The 19,576-nt window shown below is 40.1% G+C and overlaps 3 protein-coding genes across 6 annotated transcripts; 1 reads left to right on the top strand and 2 right to left on the bottom strand.

Annotated features, from left to right (window-relative positions):
• Nucleotides 1–133: 133 nt before the first annotated feature.
• Nucleotides 134–6,610, bottom strand: sat2b (spermidine/spermine N1-acetyltransferase family member 2b). Of its 2 annotated transcripts, XM_078266879.1 has the most exons (6): nucleotides 6,376–6,597; nucleotides 6,115–6,166; nucleotides 2,458–2,541; nucleotides 2,039–2,140; nucleotides 1,828–1,868; nucleotides 134–1,733 (listed from the first exon to the last, which is right to left on the bottom strand). In XM_078266879.1, exons 1-6 carry the CDS (start codon nucleotides 6,436–6,438, stop codon nucleotides 1,554–1,556), a joined length of 522 nt encoding a protein of 173 aa, XP_078123005.1. In that variant the 5' UTR covers nucleotides 6,439–6,597; the 3' UTR covers nucleotides 134–1,553. The 2 variants fall into 2 exon arrangements, with proteins under 2 accessions (XP_078123005.1, XP_078123006.1); XM_078266880.1 differs by lacking the exon at nucleotides 2,039–2,140 and having other exon boundaries at nucleotides 6,376–6,610.
• A 995-nt stretch (nucleotides 6,611–7,605) lies between these two features.
• taf6 (TAF6 RNA polymerase II, TATA box binding protein (TBP)-associated factor) lies at nucleotides 7,606–13,946 on the bottom strand. Of its 3 annotated transcripts, none has more exons than XM_078266878.1 (15): nucleotides 13,719–13,946; nucleotides 12,215–12,412; nucleotides 11,979–12,065; nucleotides 11,683–11,836; nucleotides 11,521–11,577; nucleotides 11,309–11,428; nucleotides 11,071–11,192; nucleotides 10,746–10,823; nucleotides 10,530–10,631; nucleotides 10,247–10,429; nucleotides 9,529–9,603; nucleotides 9,305–9,430; nucleotides 8,950–9,123; nucleotides 8,564–8,755; nucleotides 7,606–8,182 (listed from the first exon to the last, which is right to left on the bottom strand). In XM_078266878.1, exons 2-15 carry the CDS (start codon nucleotides 12,368–12,370, stop codon nucleotides 7,892–7,894), a joined length of 1,917 nt encoding a protein of 638 aa, XP_078123004.1. In that variant the 5' UTR covers nucleotides 12,371–12,412; nucleotides 13,719–13,946; the 3' UTR covers nucleotides 7,606–7,891. The 3 variants fall into 3 exon arrangements, with proteins under 3 accessions (XP_078123004.1, XP_078123003.1, XP_078123002.1); XM_078266877.1 differs by having other exon boundaries at nucleotides 12,215–12,405; XM_078266876.1 differs by having other exon boundaries at nucleotides 12,215–12,372.
• Nucleotides 13,947–14,187: 241 nt separating this feature from the next.
• On the top strand, nucleotides 14,188–19,348 carry mrps31 (mitochondrial ribosomal protein S31). Its single transcript, XM_078266739.1, is given in 10 exon segments — nucleotides 14,188–14,370; nucleotides 15,330–15,824; nucleotides 16,010–16,153; nucleotides 16,689–16,842; nucleotides 16,975–17,201; nucleotides 17,387–17,539; nucleotides 17,699–17,842; nucleotides 17,918–17,994; nucleotides 18,258–18,398; nucleotides 18,485–19,348. Coding segments are annotated over 10 exon segments (1,884 nt in total). The 5' UTR covers nucleotides 14,188–14,257; the 3' UTR covers nucleotides 18,721–19,348.
• Nucleotides 19,349–19,576: the final 228 nt, after the last annotated feature.

Genomic DNA, 19,576 nt, shown 5'->3' with positions numbered 1-19,576 from the left:
ATTTCAATGATTGCTACATGATGACTTGAACATAAGAATAAAGTTGGAAGAAAGCTGATGAATATGCCATGAAAAATCAGATCCTCTGACCTTACAAAAAAACCCTAATTTTTGTCACTTGAGGATAGCAATACACACTATTAGAAATATTTAATACTCAAAATACCTTAAACCTTTTTACAATTGTGTCAAAGTCAGTTTGTGTTAGTATATAAAGTGTTGTAATTCTTTGTTATAACATGTCCTCAAACCTGCCTCAAGTTTTCTGGTCGAGAAGAGAGTCGCACTCATTCCGCAACACCCAACATCACTTTCAGAATAATGTTAAAAGCCCAAAAAGCTCTCCTCTCTGGGAACAGAAGTTTCTGCCATCTGCCGACTTGATAAATAATCTGGGTGGTCTTAAAGTAAATAAAGCTCTCAAGTAAAATGGATTTATATCTATCAAAATATATCTGTAATAAGGAGTAAATTTGACTCTGTAGATTAAGAAAATAGCTGGTTATATACTGGTCTAGTATATAATCGCAGTACATCAGGGTTTTCACACAGTGTTATTTTATTTTGACTCTCACCTGTGAACCAGAAGACTTGAGTAACCGCATTGAAACAAATGTAAAGCATTTTTATATTTTTTTACATTTCAAATGTGAAGTGTTTTCTTTTTTGGTGATTTTACATGTGTTCCTATGGATTTTAGTACATTTTATACAAAAATAAATATAATTTCTAGTGACTGATTTTTTTAAACCATAAAAATGTTAATGAAATTATAATTTCCAACATATACCATGAATAGAGCTGTTGAGCAATGTGACTTAATATTATTAATGAAAAAATAAACCAGTTCAATGTTCAAATTAAAAGGAGTTTGGGATTACAGAGCCTGTTTGCACACCATTCTCTCCTCTGACTCCTTTAACCAAAGCAGACATAGAGCTGAATGTATAGTCCATTTAGCCTCGACATTCCTTGACTGCCCACTCAGAGTTGACAAATGATATAATTTCAGTTGGTTAAATCTGCCACCTACTGCAATAATATGGTGTCACATCTGGGATTGGATTTACTCAGGTCAAATTGTGTTCCTGGGAAGTTGGCCAAAATATACAAGCATTATCACCAGATTCTACAAAGATTAAAATCACATTAGGGCTGGACTGTGTCTAATATGCTGGTTGGGGCTATATTTTGCTTCTTTAAATAGTCATAAATGTTGATACAGTATACAAGATGCAAACATTTTTAGGAAATTATGTCTTTAAAATGAATTTGCACTCTGCACTGAAAGGTGACAAAGCTTAACCATATGCAAAAATGCCTGCAAAATGAAGGAATTAAGTTCAAAGGTACTTTAATGAAATAAAAGTTTGTAAAGTTACATTTATAAAGTATATGCAGGTCCTTCTGATATTAAACATGATTTTGTTCAACAGAAGACAAGGTAGTGAGGAACCAGGTACAATGAAGCTTATTTTGGCACTGTCTTACAAAAGGGTGAATGTTGAACAGCCTCATCTTTCACAGCAAGACACATTTTCGTTGGCGGACTTCTAATCTTTAGGAGCCTCATTTGCTAAATTGTCCAGGTTTTGTCCATCAAAGCGTATAAAGTGCCATCCTTCGCTGGCGGTTAGGTCCTGAGCTCCTTTAGCAGCGTAGAAGTCTCGAGAGGGAGTATTCCAGTCCAACACAGACAGTTGCAGACGCACACACTGCTTCTTCTTCGCCACCTGAGAAAACCAAAACAGTCATGCTGTTACCTCTTCATCACACAGATGGACAGATAAACAATTTTGTGCTTTAGTGGTCAACAAACACATTTACCTCAGCGACTTTGCTCAGTAAACCCTTGCCAATGCCCCTTCCTGTATAGGAAATCAATAAAAAAAAATGTTTATACTTGAGGACAAAACATTTACGGAACAAAATGCCAAAGATACAGAAACATTAAGAAATGATGATTCCCACAACTAAGAAACAACATTTTACACAACACTCTTTTCAGGCTACGCTGACATTTCAACACATATTCTACCTCTGAAATCTGGCATCACGTACAGGTCCTCCAAATATACTGACCGCCCCTTCCATGTACTGTAGGTATAAAAGTAAAGGGCATATCCAACAATTGTGAATCCTACATGGACAAAAAAAACAACAACAAGGAATCAAAAAGACAAGACAATTTTAAATCCCTAAAAATATAGTGGAATAGGTCTGTTATGTATTGGATAAAAAAAATGGTTAATTGATTTCAAGTCTATGGATGCTCAGTCACTGTGCAATGGCCCTTACCTAACTTCAGTTTAGCTCTAAAGAGAAATAGACGAACATCTGACACTGTTGATTTATGAGGCCATACTTGAGTAGGCATTATGATCTGTTGAATGTTAAATGGAAATATCTAAACAGCAAGGGCACAGACCTTTTATTATAAGTTGATCAACAATTTACCTTCTTTAGATTTATGCTCCTCAGGCACTTCTGCAACGAGGCATTCAAAGAAGGGATTTTGGCAGAAACCGTCCTGCTCCAGTTCTAAAGTAAAGCCACAATGTATTAATACGCAATAAATACTTACTTACCCAAATGATAAGGCACATAAAAACATCAATACTTAAAACACTTGAAGATGAATTTATTACTTGTTTACAACTCTCCTCTCATTCACTCTCCCGGACTCCCTGGAAGAAGAGATCTTGTATCTCAATGGGACCTTTCTGGCTAAAAAGAAATTGATAATAACAGCTAAGATTCAGGCACATGGCGACACTGCTACAAAATTGTCCATTAGGCAATAAACAAGTTGAAAAGAAATTATATAACCCCAGCTGTGGATCACATCCTATTGTACAATCCAATTTTTTACATCTACATCATTTTTCTACATCATTTTTAACACAGGAATTTCCCCAGTGTGGGATTAATAAAGTAGATCTTATCTTTTATCCAGACTAAGCTATTTACTTGTAAACATGTTGAATGCATTTCCTACTTCAAAAAACTTTTGCAAAGTTATATCCTGTTTCAAACCTGCATGAAGTCTTCTTCTATTCCTCTTTTATTGGTGCATTGCTTCCAATATGGCATATTATAAGCCGTCCGACTGAAGGAGGAGTCTTTCCGGGATATGTTATCCCAGACGACTCCGGAGGCAGTTGCAAGGTACCGAAGGGCTGCAGCAAAGCAGCGTGTGTGGGAGAAGTTCGGAGAAGACATGGAGAAGGACTTTCGGTCGGCACCAAGGTGCTTCTGGAAAACCGTTCGCCACCTCAGGAGGGGGAAGCGGGGAACCATCCAAGCTGTGTACAGTAAGGATGGGACGCTGTTGACCTCAACTGAGGAGGTAATAGGGCGGTGGAAGGAGCACTTTGAGGAACTCCTAAATCCGACTAATACGCCCTCTATGGTAGAGGCAGAGCTGGAGGATGAGGGGGGATTGGCATCAATTTCACTGGTGGAGGTTGCTGAGGTAGTTAAACAACTCCACAGTGGCAAAGCCCCAGGAATTGATGCGATCCGTCCAGAAATGCTTAAAGCTCTGGGTGTGGAGGGGTTTCCTTGGTTGACACGCCTCTTCAACATTGCGTGGAAGTCTGGGACGGTGCCTAAGGAGTGGCAGACCAGGGTGGTGGTTCCCCTTTTTAAAAAGGAGGACCAGAGGGTGTGTGCCAATTACAGGGGTATCACACTTCTCAGCCTCCCCGGTAAAGTCTACTCCAAGGTGCTGGAAAGGAGGGTTCGGTCAATAGTCGAATCTCAGGTTGAAGAGGAACAATGCGGATTCCGTCCTGGTCGTGGAACAACGGACCAGATCTTTACTCTCGCAAGGATCCTGGAGGGAGCCTGGGAGTATGCCCAACCAGTCTACATGTGTTTTGTGGATCTGGAGAAGGCGTATGACCGGGTGCCCCGGGAGATACTGTGGGAGGTGCTGCGGGAGTACGGGGTGAGGGGGTCCCTTCTCAGGGCCATCCAATCTCTGTACGACCAAAGCGAGAGCTGTGTCCGGGTTCTCAGCAGTAAGTCGGACTCGTTTCAGGTGAGAGTTGGCCTCCGCCAGGGCTGCGCTTTGTCACCAATCGTGTTTGTAGTATTTATGGACAGGATATCGAGGCGTAGTCGGGGTGGAGAGGGGTTGCAGTTCGGTGGGCTGGGGATCTCATCGCTGCTTTTTGCAGATGATGTGGTCCTGATGGCATCATCGGCCTGTGACCTTCAGCACTCACTGGATCGGTTCGCAGCCGAGTGTGAAGCGGCTGGGATGAGGATCAGCACCTCTAAATCGGAGGCCATGGTTCTCAGCAGGAAACCGATGGAGTGCGTTCTCCAGGTAGGGAATGAGTCCTTACCCCAAGTGAAGGAGTTCAAGTACCTTGGGGTCTTGTTCGCGAGTGAGGGGACAATGGAGTGGGAGATTGGTCGGAGAATCGGCACAGCAGGTGCGGTATTACATTCAATTTATCACACTGTTAGACGAAAAGAGAGCTGAGCCAGAAGGCAAAGCTCTCAATCTACCGGTCAGTTTTTGTTCCTACCCTCACCTATGGTCATGAAGGCTGGGTCATGACCGAAAGAACAAGATCCAGGGTACAAGCGGCCAAAATGGGTTTCCTCAGGAGGGTAGCTGGCGTCTCCCTTAGAGATAGGGTGAGAAGCTCAGTTATCCGTGAGGAGCTCGGAGTAGAGCCGCTGCTCCTTTGCGTCGAAAGGAGCCAGTTGAGGTGGTTCGGGCATCTGGTAAGGATGCCCCCTGGGCACCTCCCTAGGGAGGTGTTCCAGGCACGTCCAGCTGGGAGGAGGCCTCGGGGGAGACCCAGGACTAGGTGGAGGGATTATATCTCTAACCTGGCCTGGGAACGCCTCGGGATCCCCCAGTCGTTAATGTGGCCCGGGAAAGGGAAGTTTGGGGTCCCCTGCTGGAGCTGCTACCCCCGCGACCCGACCCCGGATAAGCGGATGAAGATGGATGGATGGATACCGCTACCACTTGTTGATATGTATTATCTTCAGTCAGCAGAGATGTCTATCATGTCATCCTTGTGCTCGTGGTGTGAGGCATACTTGTAGAACACGAGAAACAAACAATTTGGGGACCCGCTCGTCAAAACATTGCTCTACATTGCTACTAGTGGTCAAAAACTCAACTAGATACCTTTAAAAGCACTGTATGTATTGTACACGTCATACTTTGTGCTGTCTGGCTGTTGTATTTATGTTCACCGTTCCTTTCTAAACAGACACTCAGTACTCAAGCAACTTACAATTTATGATACGATAGCAAGAGAGAATGCTTACTAACTCATACAGAAAATTTAAATTGCATGGCAAATGATAAAGAGCAGAAAGAAGAGCCATGGACCCTACCCACCCATACAACCACTTTTTTTTTTTTTTAAATGTTCTCCAAAAGATTTGATTCAACACTGCTGAACTCTCCTGCTTTTTAAACAGAATCGAATCTCATTAGTCATTCACTGTTTTGTTCACATTATTTATTATTTAGATGTTTACTTTAGCTCAATTACCAATGATATATACATCATTTATGGTTCATATTTGCCATTTACCCCTGTGAGATCACATTTATGATCATATGATCATTTTCGTTTTTTGTGGGAAAACAAGGAAACTCAATTATAAAAAAGGTTTAAAAAAAAATAGAAACAAGATTTTATGATCATAATTGGTGCTTATTTCCTAGAACTTCATTAGAACAGGTGAAAGTGCTTGAAATGTAACAATTTTGTAACTTTGTGTGGGAATAGCAGGTGCAGAAAGACAACATAGTTTCATAGCACCTAATACCCTCGGGTCCTGTAGACCCGAACACCTCATATGTAATAGCTATGTGTAGCAGGGGTGTACCATGTGCAGTCATTGAAAATAAGTTATTTTTTATGTTCTTCACAGAAAATGAGCCAAGGCCAATGAGTTTGAGTTAGAAGAAATAATAAATAGCATAATTTTTCCTTTAGCAAACATTGAAAACGAACACCATACAAGGGTTAACTGATAAGGTGGTAGGCTAAATTAAACTGTGACATTTTTAAGAGTTTAACCTGGGATTTTCTTAAAAAATGTTCTATCATTTATCAAGTGCAGAATTACCTTCATGAGATATCTTCACTTGGTCGGGCATGTTTTCATAAACCGCCAACTCCTGAAAACAGGGAGGTGGGGGTTAAAACGTTATGTGTGAATGCATGTAGCGTGTCATTTGACAAATATACTAAAGTTACGTAACGTTACATGTAACAATGAACTCAACATAAGGGTCAGGTTTAACGTTACATTCGGCATTGTGAAGCAGAACACCATTTTTAAGTTAGCTTCGTTATCGTATCGTAACGACTCAGTACTGAGCCTCACCAATATCATTCTCGATATTTCTTTGCAGTCTTCTTTTGTTGCAGCTCGTACTTTAAAATCCATGTTTGTTTAATCTACCACAGTCCACACTACTATATTCTTCCTCCTCAGAGAGAAGTCAAATGACTATAATGGCGATTGCCGATTTTGCGTTTCCTAGGATAGCGAAGGCATGTCTCGCGCTAATCTGCCTCTGATTGGTTTACCGGGTATTCTTACCCTAACTAATCTCATTCCCCATGCCTTATTATTCTTTGACCTAACCAATCCAACCAACGAAAGCAACCAGTAATAGCCAATCAGAGGCAGAGTAGGGGGCATGCCTTCGATTTCAACAACAAATCACCGCGTTGAAAACAGGTTGAAAACTACGGTTGAAAACATCGAAGACAGCAAATAGTACCGGTGTTGCAATTTTGTTTTCAAAATAAAAGATAGATACGACCACTTGTCAAAACGGTCAAACGTCTGCTGTCGCATATGGTGTCGCTCTGCAAGTCATTTTAATTGGCGATTAAAACCATTTTCGCATGGAAATCCACACTACAACTACAAACAACTTTTAATTTCGGCCTACCAGTATGATACAAGAGTTTGAAACTGGGGAGATTGTTTTTTTTAACCATAATGCTCAGTGGGAGTCGTAGTGTTAAGTGTTTAATGTGGTCTTGTACTTGTAAAACCTTTATTTATTTACTTCTGGAACTGTGGTGGAATCAATTACATTTACTCTACTAAGTGAGTAAAAGTATATTATACTACTTTATACTTTTTACTCCACTACATTAAATTAACAACCATAGTTACTGGTTACTTTTCATCCAAAAGGTCCTTTACATACAAAAAAAAATGAAAACATTGAAAATATGATGAAAACTTTCACTTAAGTAGGTATTTCCCTGAATGAAGTAGTTTACACTGTAGTATTGATCATTTTACTCAAGTAAATATTTTAGGTACTTTTTCAACCACTGACAGGGAGTCAGTAATAGTGTTTTGTTTTCTTTTTGCTGGCTTTTACATCACTTATGGGGTTTAAACTGGCTTGTGATCAGTGATGACACCAAGCCAGTTGCAAAGAATAATGTGGTAGCAAAATGTTTGTTTAAACAGTTATCCAGGATATTTTGGTGTTCAGATACAACACTTGAGAAACAGTAAAATGTGCTGATGGCAAACTATACAGAATAATAATTTTCTTAGAAAATATTTAAAAAAAACATCCAGATAAAGGATTTCATACAAAATCTGGATTTATTTTAGAGTAAAAAAAAAGAACATGAAATCAATTAGAATATAAGCTGAAACATTACAGATCTCACAGTTGGACCTCAGTTTTCAGTGGGCATTAACATATTTACAATGTCTAGTCACATTTGCTCTTTATCTGTCAAGAGTTCAGTTATTCCCCTTCATACCACTCCAGAGTTGACCCCCTTTAAGTTCAGCCCAAACAAACCTCCTTGTGTGTTCAGCTGCATCAACATGGTAAAAATCTCCACTACCTATACAAGTCTCAGTGTGGCGACTGTGTGCTCGCTCCAGGAGACTCGGACCGGTCTAGCTTCATCGCTGCTTCTAGTGGGGTTGTGGAAATTGAGGTTGGAAGCACAGAGCTCTTAGTCTCCAAAGAGGAAGAAGCAGACGAGGGCAGAGATACAACTATGTATTTCTGCATTGGTCTCGAACTTGTCAGTCCAGGGCCACTGCCAGACTCCAGTTTTACCAAAGGCTGCAAGGTTGAAGTGGCGCTGGGAACAGTGCTAGTGACCGGTGAGGCTGACTGGGAAGAGCTCAGGGTGATTACCTAGAGGAAAGACAAAAAGACAGATGTAAATTCATATTCTGAAGAGAAGGTTTCAGTAAATCCTGTAGTTAAATACAAGACCTGTTAAGTGTCACACCAATCACATTATTAATTAATAAAATATATAAATGCTTAATGTCTATTTTTTGTATTTAAATCATTTTTATTTTCATTAGTGCTTTGTCGTTTGTATATTGTAACACATTAGATATATGTTGTATTTAAGTGTTATCACTGCAGCTGCTTTATTGAGACGGCAGATAGATACATTAAAAAAAATATCTATATATTCCTTTGGATCATATCATTTTATCAATACAGGCACGACAAGGAACCCTGTGGATGTGATGAGTGTAAAACTGAATGAAAATCCTGAAAAACCTGCTGAGTTGAAGAGGCTCCAGCACTGGTTGCCATGACGATGTACTTAGTTGCCGGTGGAGACGGCTGTGATGGGGTCCCTGGTCGAGGGGTCATCAAGGTGAGGGAGCTCGGAACCTTAATGATGCTGGGAGTGCGTGACCCTGCCGACCCACTTAACCCACTTTGTGAGACAGTAAGGGTGGGACGAGGCTGCAAAAAAAAACATGCTAGTTTACTTGCATGTCAATTCTGCAATGCCTCACACATTAACTCTGGACTGTAAGTGCGATGCCTAAATGATCTCACACACACACTTTTTTTCAAAAGTTTCCTTCCAGCTTTCTCAAATGTATTTATACTTCACTAAACATATTATACTGATATACAGTAAGTATTAAATGTACCTGTGTGATTGTTAATGTGGTTCTGTTGACTTGTTGAGCTTGCAGTGCTGCTTGAGTCCTGGCCTTCATTACATGGGAACAAAGCATGGGTCCGAGGTAACCATAGTCTGTCCGATACTGCTCCATGTTGTCAGGCTGAGGTCGGATCTTGGCAATAACACTTGCACAGTGTTTCTTTGAGAAAAAAAAAAAAAAACATGTTTATATGAAACACAAGTACTGTTCTGGTACAAAATAAGAAACAATTACTGATGAATGTCATGTCGTAGTGAAATGCTTTAACTGAAGTATACAAATGTATCAATCTGTGGGACATTGTCTACTTTTAAATGCATAATAATCACACATTTGTTACCAGTAAGAGGCTTTGAACGTGGTCCGCTCCTATCTTATCAATATTGGAGACCACTGGTCCTTCCATCACTGCTTTGATGCGAGCACCCTCTACAGTGAGCCGAGGAAGGATCAACGTCTTAATCACCTGCAGGGGACAAAATCAGGAGGTTGCTGTCAATTGAAGAGAGTAAAAATGATAAAGATCTGAGAAGAAAAAAGAAAAGAAAAAAGAATCACACTCACATCAGGTCCTAGTTCAGCAAGTCCAGCGATGCAGCCGTAACGTGTCGTCCACTGGGTTTTGTCATCCAACCAACTCTGAGGAAACATGTCAGTCTGGTTTAGTATGTGAAGTGTTTTAAACAGTAGGGGTGCACCGATTCGATATTAAGATCAGATATCGGTCCCGATATTGACAAAATAGCTGGGTCGGGGATCGGAAAAATTAACAGATCCACGGGGCGATCCAGTTTTGTTAGTTTTTTTTCCCCCTCTGTCACACGTGTGTGTCGCATGCTGGAAGAGTTGATTGTACAAATAAATAAGAATTCAATACATTACATCTATGTTATTTTGTCTTAGTTAGGAAAGTAATGTTTAGTAAGGAAAGTCTGGCGCCTTTAAGTCTCTTCCACATGGTGGAAGGAAGGTATAAGGTGGAAGGTATACAGTGTATTATTAATTCAACAACGGTATCGGATCAGTATCAGGTATCGACAGGTACACAAAGCCCAGGCATCGGTATCGGGACTGAAAAAGTCAGCTCGGTGCATCCCTATTAAACAGTGGTGCAAACCGTACATTTAAGGAGAGTAACATTTATCTTTAACAAGGGATCAACCCAAAAATACTGTATCTGTGGCAAGAAAACAAATTCTAAAAACTATCCATGGGTTTTTCCTTTTCCCATTTTTTTACCTCAATGTTTTTGGGAGCAAAATATAAAACCACAAAAACCCACCTTAGTAAAAGTCTTGGTAATACGGGACTGGATGTTGTTGGTCGTAGTACTAAAAGTTTTACAACTTTGGGCCATGAGGCGAGCAGCAAAGTCTCGTAAAGCCCAGTGGTTGTCAACATCTGGTCGCAAACACAGCTGCTTACTCACAATACACGTCACAACCGCTGGGATGAGCTCATGCAGCTGCAAAAACAGATAGAACAATTATAACATTAGAATAAAAGTATACGTTGAGATTATACCCTTCAATAAATAACATCATTTGTTTGTTTTCTGGACTCACGTATTTCTCCAAATACAAGGTGGGGTTGTCCATTAGAGCTTTGACCATCCGCATTAGATAAATCAGTAGAGCCAAGTTGTTTTGCACCACATTCACACGAACCTTTGAGGAGAGCATTAAGTCAGTACTTTCAGCAGAGATATGCTTGGGTATTTCATATGGAGGTGAGTAATGTTTTAGAACATTTGGAGAAGCTGAAAAGAAAAAGATGCTCACTCCTTCAGAAATAAATGTGCTGAATCTTGGAAGCATCTGATACAGTCCAGGATCTGTAGCAATACTCTGTAAAGCTTCCTGAATGAGAGGAAACAAAAGTGATGTGACAGACCAGGTTAAAACTACCGTTTGATCAGTTTGCAGCTAACAGGAAATTGTATGTACAATAATAGAATTCTGCCATGTTGCCATTTCTTAACTTTATAGCCGATTAAAGAAACCCACTATGTGATTTCTTGTCAAAAGGAAAGAAGAAAAGGTAATTACATTGTTACTCAGAATGTATACAATAAACCTTATATACAGACAGACAAGCAGGACTTACAGCTCTCTTAGCTTCACAGGAGCCAACACACGCTTCTGTGATTTCCTTGTAGTAAAGCTGCTGTTCCACAGACAGCTCATGAGTGCTGCGTGCCTTCAACCTTATTAGACCCTTATCCTTTCCTGAAAGAGACAGATATAATCATAAAGAACTAGGGAGGGAAGAAGGAAGCAAGGTAGGAGGACAAGAGAAGAAAATAGAGAAACATTGAATTATAATATAAACACAAGGTACTGACCTTTGCCATCAGCAGGCGTTGCCCCCTGACTCTTGCCTTGAATCGTACCTTCTTCCTCCTGACCAGGTTTGACGACTTTAAGGGGCTCTGTAGATTCAACCTTTTGTTGCTCTTTTGGTGCTGAAATGCAGAAAATTAAACCCAACTTCAAGTTTTTCCTAGATTTTTTTTCTCTTTTTCTTTTAAGAGAAGAACATTTAAACAGGGCTCACCTGGTGGTGGATTTTCTGGAATAGAAGGCTGCACCCCCTCAATGCTTAACCAGTGGGCTGTGGATTAACAAACACGCATGGTGTATAAGCTTACAGTCAAAACAAGAAAATGCAATATCCTGGAGTATAACGAACAGCATGTAATGTTTAATATTTGGGTACCTTTGAGAGACACATCTAGTGGAACTCTGGGGAGCGGTGTGTTAATAATGTCACTGAGGTCGACTTCTTTTTCCTCATAGAAATAAAGCTCTCTTCCACCACCGCTTGCAAAGCGAAAAGGGATAAACTCTTGCGACTGGAATCCATACAGGGGCTAGAACGAGAGAAATTAACTTAGAACACATGATTAAGAAAGGAACCAGAACAAAGGAATCCCTTTATGCTTTCCTTCAAATAACATCTATCAAGTGGTTTAATTAAATAGTGAAAGTTTAAGTATGCAAGTTCTCCCGTACCTCCACATTTTTTAGTTTGAGAGCATTATCTATGTCACTGGTAGTTAATTTACGTCTCTTCCCATGACGCATGAATTTGAGAGCATCCTATGTAAAGGGGAGAAAAGAAAAAGAACAACGAGGAATTTAAATATAAAGCTCATATATCAGATTTGACATAAAGACATTCAAGAATGTGGTTTCAAAACAATTTACAGACCCACAAACAATATCTGGTTAAATGATTTGTGATTTACCTGTGCAATTTCTTTAATTCTGTAGCTGACTTCTTCACTTAGGGCTGCGCAGCTTTCCTCCTGTAACTGCCCCACTCCCACAGACTCTGCCATGGCCTTCATGGATTCTGTGGGTAGGGAGACCGAACACTGCTTCTGCCGACGTTCCTCCGCCATGGCTAACAAAGTACACAGGTCTGTGAATATCACCCCTCACATATACACAAAGAAAAAAAAATCTAATTCAAACAGATGTATTCCACTTTGGGTATAACATTTTCTGTTCTACAAAAGTGTAACGGTTCACTGCCAATACTAAACACTCAAGGGGTCTGAGGCCAAATACAACATCCTGACATGTTATGTGATGGTTTAGCAAACATTTTATATAGACTTAAGTCTACTTCTAAAGACAACATTCTGATGAAAGTACATTTGCAGTGCGTCTTCAGTCCCATTCCCAAAATGTAAATATGAGAAAGCATGTCTTATTGCAGCTCATCATTTAGATTTTTTTTTTTTTACCAATGTAACACAGCTGCCTTGTGCAGGCCATCGTCAAGAACGTAGTGTGTCCATGCATGGAGGGCACTACTTAAGAGGCCAATCACATCACTTGTATAGGTAGTGGAGCTACAGGTTTCCATGGCTGCGATTGGAGGCAATGTGCATACAACTGGGTGTTACACTGCAGCTTTATGGGATGATGACAAAAGTAAGTTAATGTTGAAAAGGCCTTATATGACATCTCAGCTAGTGTTTGCCAGAGAGCATTTGGGTAACTCAATACACAAAGTACAAGAAGGTTATATAGTCTAATGAGCCCAAAATGACTTTATAAAACAAATGTTTAATTTGCCATAAGCCACACAACTCTTCAACATGGCAACATGAATGCAACAGGAAAACAACCAACATAAAGCCAAAGCAGGAATGGTTACAAAAAAATGTGTGTCTTGGAGGGGTGAAGTCTAGACCTAAATGGTTTTGGTTTTGACAGTGCACTTGTATTTGTGGCTGAAATTGAAAAGAAAAGCGCACTTCATTATCCTCATGCAACTTTTTGAGAAAAAAAATTGGAAGTGTCAAGATGTGCAAATCTAACACGGTCCCATCCGCATAGACGGAAGGCAGTCATTTCTACAGCATGCCTCAATTATATATCGACTTGAGGGGATCTATACTTAACAATTGTGTATCTTGTTTACAATGCAACATAAAAACTCCAAGGTATGAATACTTTTTAAAAAGGTATTATAAGTTACTTCATGTGTGTAAACAAACACACAGAACACTCCACAGAAAGCGGGTTAACCACTCGGACGGAATAACAACCGACTAGCTACACACCATACTCAAGCCACATCTAAAGTATATTCATGCAAATGCAACAACTTAATATCAAAATAAGAACAGCGTTAATTTCAAGCCACTTAACGACTGCATAGTTCTTTAATATTAACTTACAGTGAGCTAAATATGTTAGCTTGCATGCTAGTAACTTAGCTTCCGTTGACATTTTTACCTGTGTGAAGTTGTCCTCTCCTTTCAGAGTTCAAGCAGAAACTTACACGAATAAAACCAGTCAATGTTGAGATATGTAACAATACTTATTTCGCAAAGCTAATTCTTCTCTATGAATATCCATCTCCCGATATAAATAACTAACTCGTTCACCGATTGAAGCTTGGACCTCCGTTCATGAATTAGCGCTTATGTTCCATCGCCATTTTGAGTCACGTTCCGGTTGTGATATCGCGAGATTATAATTGAGGACCTTTGTAGTCGTTTATTGAAAAGTAACTTATTACAAATAATTGAATAAAGTTTGTTTTAAATATCAAAATATCCAATACCATAATTAAATACTTTTACATTATAACTGAATTAAATGTAAATTCCCCTATGGAGAGTATCGTCCCTTTACGTTCTAGCTAGGTCTTCAGTCTATGGTTCTAGACCCCGGTGTCCGGAACCAATGTTATCCTCGAGCTTACGGCGGGGACCTTATGTTGTAACAACGGAGACAAATGTCAGCGTGGAAGGACATTGCAAGAAGAAATCATGTACAGACTTTTATTCCGTACTGTATACACGGCTCGAAATTCTTCAGTCAGTGTATATGAGTCGTGTGTGTTGCCAGCTAAATGTAACAAGGCTGTTGCTCCAGTTTCCAGGTGAGCTTGGCTTGAGTGAACGACGGGATATGTGATTTTTTTATTTTTATTTAACATCAGCTAATGTTACTTTAGGTTACTGGGTTGTTTTGGGTAACGTAATGTCTTTGAAAAACGTTGTACATTGACAACAATGAACGTTCGAAATAGCTCGAAAATGTATTATTTCCATAAAAGCTGTGGAAGGGGCAGCTAATGTTAGCTTAATTAACCTGCACTGATGATGCGGGACATTTTGATTTGGGCATTTATTTGAACTGTTCACTGGCAGGTCGTTTCCATGGTAGCATGAAGTAGCAACTACAAAACTATATGAATGTAGAGAAGATGGTCCCATCCAACAGGATAATGAACAGCTCAAGTAAAAAAGCAGATTGAAAAAGCAGTTATATTGACCACTGTTGATATGTCATGTGAGGATAAAAGAGCCAACCAATGTACTGTATGTTGTTGCTATTATGGACCTTTTTCACAGCAGACATTTTGTCTTGTCATAGTAGGAAATGCACAGCTGAAATTGATAACCTTAACGATGGCTCAATTCCATCAAGTGTCCCAGTAAGCTATTTCAGTGAGTCAGCATGCACAACACCAGGGCCTCTCCTAAGTGGAATGCAGCCATCATTAATGGTTTTGAATACACCTGTGCTTTTCCTACTATGACATGTCAACATGTATGCCATGAAGAAGGTCTATTAATTAAGTATTTTTCCAGTGTTTTATTATCATCAGAGTCTCTTAATTGTCTTTGTTTTCATCAACAATATCATATAGCAAAACATCTCCTGCTATATCATGTTAATTTAAAACAGTATTGCCCACCAACCTCTAATAATAGTTGTCATGTTTTAGTATTGGATTTTGTATTATTATTATTATTATTATTATTATTATTATTATTCAAACCCATTTGGTCCCTCCAGATTAGACCCCTATAATAATTAACTGTTTTCTTCTAGGGTTGCAAATGGAGTTGGAGTCAAAGCCCTCAGCACAAGTTCGGTCAGGTTCTGTGAAAAGGAAAATGATGTTACGCCCTCTAATCAAGATCAGAAAACAAATGCCGATAAAGAGGCTGATCCCACAGAAACTCCAACTTTGGTTACACAGAAAGCTGAAGATGACAGCAGTGTCATCAATATGGCTGAACAAAGGGAGGAGGAGCCAGTACTGTTAAAGACCGATGATGGAAGTACCACGCAGCAGCAGGTGGATGTTAAAATTGAACAGGTTGTGGCAACGCCACAACAAGGGAAGACTGATGCAGCCAAGAGTGGGAAAGAGAGTCTCCTCGATCTTCTTGGAGCCATGAAGGTGGAAGTAACTAATAAGAGGAAGCTCAAAAACTTAAAAGTGAAGCCAAGTTATGAGTCTACACCCAACTCAAAGCTAGCAGCTATGGAGAGCACCATCAGTATGTTTCAGAAAGCTACAGTGGAGGCTTCATCACAGAGGTGAGAGGCAGTTTGGAGTTATTAGTCAGGTTGCATTGCCACATGCTCACTGCTGCCATTGATTGTGGTGCAAGTTTGATTGTTTCACTTGTAGATTGTGCCTGAAAACGTTTTACTTACTTCAACCCTAATTTTGGGAGGATATCTGAAGCTCTGGTGGCCTCTTCATCCCCTGTGTTTTTTAGTGAGACACTGGATCCTGAACTGGTTGCAGCTGCGTCTGCTGCTGCCTCCACTCTGCCTGACCGCAGCCAGGCCGAGTCTGAGCTGCTGAGGCAGCATGAAGCCGTCACTGAGGCTCAGAAGAAAGGGGACATGAACAACCTTGGGTATATGTCTCCAGTATAAGTGTCACCTAATGGACTGAGTATTTAAATGAGATTGTGATATAGTTTTCTGCTATTTAATTCTGTATAATGGAAAAATAAAAGGCCTCATTCACTTGTTCTAAACATTAATCCAACAATATATTCTCAGAGTAATCATTGCTGACATGAAAGTAGGAAAGAATCCCAGCCGACAGACCGTAACATTGAAGGTGGAAGTAACTAATAAGAGGAAGCTCAAAAACTTAAAAGTGAAGCCAAGTTATGAGTCTACACCCAACTCAAAGCTAGCAGCTATGGAGAGCACCATCAGTATGTTTTAGAAAGCTACAGTGGAGGCTTCATCACAGAGGTGAGAGGCAGTTTGGAGTTATTAGTCAGGTTGCATTGCCACATGCTCACTGCTGCCATTGATTGTGGTGCAAGTTTGATTGTTTCACCTGTAGATTGTGCCTGAAAACGTTTTACTTACTTCAACCCTAATTTTTGGGAGGATATCTGAAGCTCTGGTGGCCTCTTCATCCCCTGTGTTTTTTAGTGAGACACTGGATCCTGAACTGGTTGCAGCTGCGTCTGCTGCTGCCTCCACTCTGCCTGACCGCAGCCAGGCCGAGTCTGAGCTGCTCAGGCAGCTGAGGCAGCATGAAGCCGTCACTGAGGCTCAGAAGAAATGGGGACATGAACAACCTTGGGTATGTGTCTAGTATAGTCTCCAGTATAAGTGTCACCTAATGGACTGAGTATTTAAATGAGATTGTGATATAGTTTTCTGCTATTTAATTCTGTATAATGGAAAAATAAAAGGCCTCATTCACTTGTTCTAAACATTAATCCAACAATATATTCTCAGAGTAATCATTGCTGACATGAAAGTAGGAAAGAATCCCAGCCGACAGACCGTAACATTGAAGGTGGAAGTAACTAATAAGAGGAAGCTCAAAAACTTAAAAGTGAAGCCAAGTTATGAGTCTACACCCAACTCAAAGCTAGCAGCTATGGAGAGCACCATCAGTATGTTTTAGAAAGCTACAGTGGAGGCTTCATCACAGAGGTGAGAGGCAGTTTGGAGTTATTAGTCAGGTTGCATTGCCACATGCTCACTGCTGCCATTGATTGTGGTGCAAGTTTGATTGTTTCACCTGTAGATTGTGCCTGAAAACTTTTTACTTACTTCAACCCTAATTTTTGGAGGATATCTGAAGCTCTGGTGGCCTCTTCATCCCCTGTGTTTTTTAGTGAGACACTGGATCCTGAACTGGTTGCAGCTGCGTCTGCTGCTGCCTCCACTCTGCCTGACCGCAGCCAGGCCGAGTCTGAGCTGCTCAGGCAGCTGAGGCAGCATGAAGCCGTCACTGAGGCTCAGAAGAATGGGGACATGAACAACCTTGGGTATGTGTCTAGTATATGTCTCCAGTATAAGTGTCACCTAATGGACTGAGTATTTAAATGAGATTGTGATATAGTTTTCTGCTATTTAAATCTGTATAATGGAAAAATAAAAGGCCTCATTCACTTGTTCTAAACATTAATCCAACAATATATTCTCAGAGTAATCATCGCTGACATGAAAGTAGGAAACAATCCCAGCCGACAGAACGCTTGGCCGGCTAATCAGATCTGGTTTGATGAGGACAGGCGAGGATACACACACGGCAGAGGGATCACTGCTGAGCTGGACAGTGTTTGGAGAAGGCAAATACGTTCATCATGTTTTTACTCATAGGTTTTGAGATGGCCAATGTGTTTAATGTGTTTTATTTTTTTTAGGAAGAACTTGTTCTTGGGGAAAAGACTTAACATCTTCTCCCCCACTACTGATGAAGATGGAGTTGAATCAGCAGTTGGTAATAAGACATTTTGATTTTGTATTAAGCCTAATATGATTTATTGGCTTTGTTTGCTTAGTGGATAATCTATAGTGTTGTTGATTTATTTTTAGTCTTTTGAAATAACTGAGAATAGAGCTTCATAAATGCTTATTATCACGAGATTTTTTTCATGCAGGCGGTCTCTGTCTCTCCTAAACAAATTGAATGTGACGTTGCAAAAGCTCTTGGTTTTAACTTCATCAGGACATCTGCCCATAATGCGGCTCTCATATTTTCAGCACGGCCAACTTTATGGGACATGGACTTTGCTAATCAGTTGTCTCTGTCAACCAACCAAACACCCCGCAACGGGCTTGAGGAAATGATCCAGTGGACCAAAGAGGGAAAAATGTGGCAGTACCCAATCAACAATGAGGCTGGTGAGTAATGCATGCTATATTCTAGCTAAATGTATGGAGAAGGAAAAAAATGACACACTGACAAGAGTCTTTTTGCTCCATGTAAGGCCTTGAGGAGGAAACCAGTGTCCCGTTCCATGAGCATATCTTATTAGGGAAACACTTGGAGGAGGGTTTCCCACGTCAGGGACCAGTGCGTCACTTCATGGAGCTTGTGGTGGCCGGCATGTCCAGAAACCCCTACCTGACAGTCCAACAGAAGCAGGAACACATTTCCTGGTTCAGAGACTACTTCCACCAGAAAGAGGAAGTCCTCAAGGAGGCTGATGTTTACCTCAACTGAGCTTAAGACAATTGCATATGTTTTCCCATTTACCCATAGGGGCTTTGCAACTATGATCATCTTTACTCATACAGGTTGGATTTCTTAACTCTTCCAGGAGGCCTGTTAGAGTGGACTGGCATCAAGTCTGTTTCCTGGTGACCAACATTCAACAGTATCTACTGTTTCTAAAATGTTGATTAGACTATAGAACCACTGTTAAACTGTTGCTTTTACAAGTGCTTGTATATAAGATTACAAACAATAGAAAACAGCAAAAGTACAATCATGGCTTTTTGCTTATTTCATTTTCTACTGATTAACTGATCATTTGTTCAACCTTTTATTTGCACTAACATTAATGCTAATGTAGGCAATTAACTGACTATAACGTATCAATAGTGTGGTGACACAATTACATGAGAAGACGTTTGGCTTTTCAGTGTCTGGGATACCAAAATTTGTTCCAGAAATAATTGTCTGCTTTACGGTCATATCAATCCAATGTTTTTTGTGATACACAAAATGTTTTGTGTTGAATTACATGTTATGGTTAACTTGATTACAATATTGATATAAAAGGTTCCATTTGTATCAAGGCACATTTGCCGATCAGGTTACATTAAAAAACAGTGGACGTTTAGTTGGATGGACGGTTAAAGATCTTCATATTCAAAGAGAACAGGTTGATGAAAATATTTTTGTATCAAAGGTCATACAAACACCTGTGATTGTGATTAATGGTGTTTCCCACGGCAAGTTGTAAAACAAGTATAACTTATGTGCAGCATCTATGACCTCAAATCAGGTTTACAGTATGAGCTTAAAAAGTCCTTGAACCTTGTGCCCTTTGCAAGGGAAGTGCTTTTAAAGTCAA

The sequence above is a fragment of the Sander vitreus genome, chromosome 13 (genome assembly GCF_031162955.1).
Source record: "Sander vitreus isolate 19-12246 chromosome 13, sanVit1, whole genome shotgun sequence".
Lineage (NCBI taxonomy): Eukaryota > Metazoa > Chordata > Actinopteri > Perciformes > Percidae > Sander > Sander vitreus.
This window is presented reverse-complemented; position numbering and strand designations above follow the sequence as displayed.